Source organism: Morone saxatilis, unplaced genomic scaffold, assembly GCF_004916995.1.
Source record: "Morone saxatilis isolate NCDOM2014 unplaced genomic scaffold, NCSU_SB_2.0 Contig20, whole genome shotgun sequence".
Classification (NCBI taxonomy): domain Eukaryota; kingdom Metazoa; phylum Chordata; class Actinopteri; family Moronidae; genus Morone; species Morone saxatilis.
In genome coordinates this window covers 3,780,729-3,783,715 of record NW_023339763.1, presented here as the reverse complement: position 1 = coordinate 3,783,715, position 2,987 = coordinate 3,780,729, and the positions used below count along the sequence as shown (strand labels likewise).

Below are 2,987 nucleotides of genomic sequence, written 5' to 3'. Positions count from 1 at the left end.
ATGAAAACAGCTTAAGCCCAAAAACAGGATATAAACAGAAAAACACACCAACCTCCACCAGAGCCCTTCCTGAGGAACTTTTCAATAATCTGTGTCTTGACATTGTAGCTGGCGTTTTCTGCCACCATGGCACAGAGCTTGCGAAACTCTCGCAAGAGGCAGTCCTTGTGCTGGGGGTCACAAAGCTGGGCGGACAGGGCACTGCCTTTGGCAGGGGAAGAGGAGGGCCCCGGGCTGCTGGAGCTCGAGCTGCCGGCCTTTGTAGCTGACAGGACAGTGAAGTTGAAAAAGTCATGAGACCAATTTGACGAAACAAGTGCTTCTGCTTGAATTCACAGTGGAACAAAAAGTCAAGGTCACATTATCCTGATTCTGATTCTGAACGGTTTAAATCTGTTGTATCTGTTAGTTTTTGAATTTACTGACCACTCTTAAAGGGGTTGGCTTGGTTTCTGAGAAATGGATGCTCCTGTACTTTGGCTGAATGGTAACAATTTTCAAAAATACAACCACAAAATGACAGTTACATTACTGTTTGAAAGTGCTTCCAAAATACACATATGCATATTCATCCGACGCTGGGGACTCGTCCTAGTTATGGCTCTCAGGCTGCATACAAATCTGTGTTTTCCATCATTTATACTCCTGTTTTTCCTTTTCTTTTTTTAAATGTGAGTTTATTACTGATGCCTTTCATTGCCCCAGGAATTCTAAATATAGTATGACTTCCACCTGTTTATTGCTACAGTCCAGACTGGGTGTAATGGATACGCTTGTTGACTTTTCCTACTAAACTATGCTTTGACCATCTTCACTATACGGAATTTGACATGTAGGTTTCCAAAAATCACAGGAAAGATGGGAAGTGGAATATATTGTTCCGACCCTTTCAGACCTTCCTTTTTGTCTCTGAATTAGAAAACCATCCACTTTTGTATTCTCGCTTCCATGACTTTTGTTGTGGTCGTTCCTCTCTTGTGAGCGGCTTTAGAGCAAATAAGAAACCACATGACATGAGAAGTGAGATCTTACCGGTGAAGCCTGAGAACTTGCGCGGCGCGTTGACGGATGGGTCGGGGGGAGGAGCCATTAGCTGGGCGGTGGTGTTCAACTTGGCCTGAACCTTCTTCTTCGGACTTGCATTGACTTTTGCCATCAGGTCTACAAAACAAGACAAATAAATGGCTTCAGGACAAATGAAGAACCCTCTGACATGAGAGACCACACCTTCCCAATTCAAGTTCTCAGTATAAAAGTGAAAAAAAACGCTGAATGAGTTTTGAATGGATGTGTGAGCCTGTTGTACCTGAAACATGTTTATTAATGAGCTTCTTGTCTTCGTCCTCCAGCTCCTCCCAGCCCTCCAGATCTGTGATGTCCTCAATCTTCTTGGTGGTGGCCCTGGCCCTTTCCAGCTTCTCGAATATACACTTCACATGGTACCACTCCTTCATCTCCCCTGCAGACTCGCTGAAAGGGTTTGGCACAATCTTCCCTATGCGCACTACCTCCTTCTGGATTTTGTCTTTGCACTTTTTACATCCTGCAGTGCCGCGTTTGGCGTACTCCACGATGAACCTCTGTTCGGACATATCGGGCTCGTCGGAGAAACACTGGCGTGAAGAAAGACGGGGAGGGACGTTTTGGAGGAGCCTGTGTTTATGGAATACCGAGGAGAAACGATGGATTCGTTGGGAAAAGCTCAAAGCGTCAAGAGCTGGAGGTAGACGTTTAAAGCGTGTAGAGACAGAAAGTGCTCCACACACTTTGCAAAGCTGCTCACACCTGGCAAGTGTTCCAAGAGGTCGTAGGCCTGCACGGACAGTCTTGTGAGCTAGCAAAATAAGCTGTCTCTGCATCAAGTTGTAATGGGGGGGGGAAGTTTCAACCTAAAGAAAGCAAAAGGACATAATAGTTAAAGAGATATTTGTTTTTTGTCATATATAAAGCACACATTTTACTGTAAAACTATATGTAGCTCCAGAATAGCCGGATTCCTGCTTACCAATACAAAGCAAAGAGCTGAAGTGAGCACCAAAAACTGGGTCCAACAGAATTTATAGATTCCCATAGGGTGCAAGTCATCGTGACTGCTATGCTGTAGGTGATACTATTTCAATGATAACGTTTTAATCCAATATTTAGAGCAGATTGAATTACACGTGCACTTGTTTCCTCGTTACCAATAGTTGTGTCAAACAAAGATTACCCCTCATAAAGAGCCACACATTGTGACACAGAGGTTTTATTGATCAGTTCAATTCGGTATGACAAAGGAGATGATGGTGCAGCTAGCCATTTACCTGCAATGCAATTTCTGCTCACATTAATCCAACCATTTAACCAGCATGCCTATGCCAGCCACCCAAAGTGCATGTATGCATGTTTAAGACCTTAACCTAGAAAGTATACCTACAAAATAAAAGCACACAAAGTGCTTATTTGCTTCCTCAACATTCTTTTAAAAAAACAGCTTAAATTTGATCAGTAACATTGCCTGTAACGTTAAATATAATCTCGAACATTAACACAAAACATGACACGTAAAAAAAAAAAAAAAGCACTCTACTGACACGAAGGCATTGTTGGGCTAACTACTTGATTAGCTTTAGCTCCTTCTGTTCAAACACTGCCAGCTAACCCAGCTCATAAGCAAACCGCACTGCACACCAATTACCACAAAATACCTTCACATGTCGCTCGTGTATCTGCACGTATTCAACCTACCTTGTAGAAGCTTAGGAAAGTACTTTAACACGGTTTATATTGCTACCCCTCTTCATTGTTGTTAGCCCAAAGCTCACTACTGTCAAGCGTACTGCAATTACATTATGACGCTACAATACACTTCCGGTTTGGCTCTGTAAAATAAAAGTTGCATTAGTGAGAAATGGATATTCATTGCATTTAGGAGTATATTTAATTAAGTGCGCAATGTTATGCAATACGCACATACTGTTGCCACACCTCGTAGACGAAGACCATCT

At 42.8% G+C, this 2,987-nt stretch overlaps 1 protein-coding gene across 1 annotated transcript in view; it reads right to left on the bottom strand.

The window, feature by feature from the left end:
- The window catches only part of lig3 (ligase III, DNA, ATP-dependent), a 16,614-nt gene extending 13,783 nt beyond the window's left edge, over positions 1-2,831 (bottom strand). The window contains exons 1-4 of the mRNA XM_035666400.1: positions 2,728-2,831; positions 1,307-1,889; positions 1,033-1,161; positions 53-265 (exon numbers count right to left, since the gene is read on the bottom strand). Coding sequence (XP_035522293.1) covers positions 53-265; positions 1,033-1,161; positions 1,307-1,859 — 895 coding nt within the window. The 5' untranslated portion in view covers positions 1,860-1,889; positions 2,728-2,831. The remainder of the gene's footprint in view (positions 1-52; positions 266-1,032; positions 1,162-1,306; positions 1,890-2,727) is intronic.
- Between the last annotated feature and the right edge of the window lie 156 nt (positions 2,832-2,987).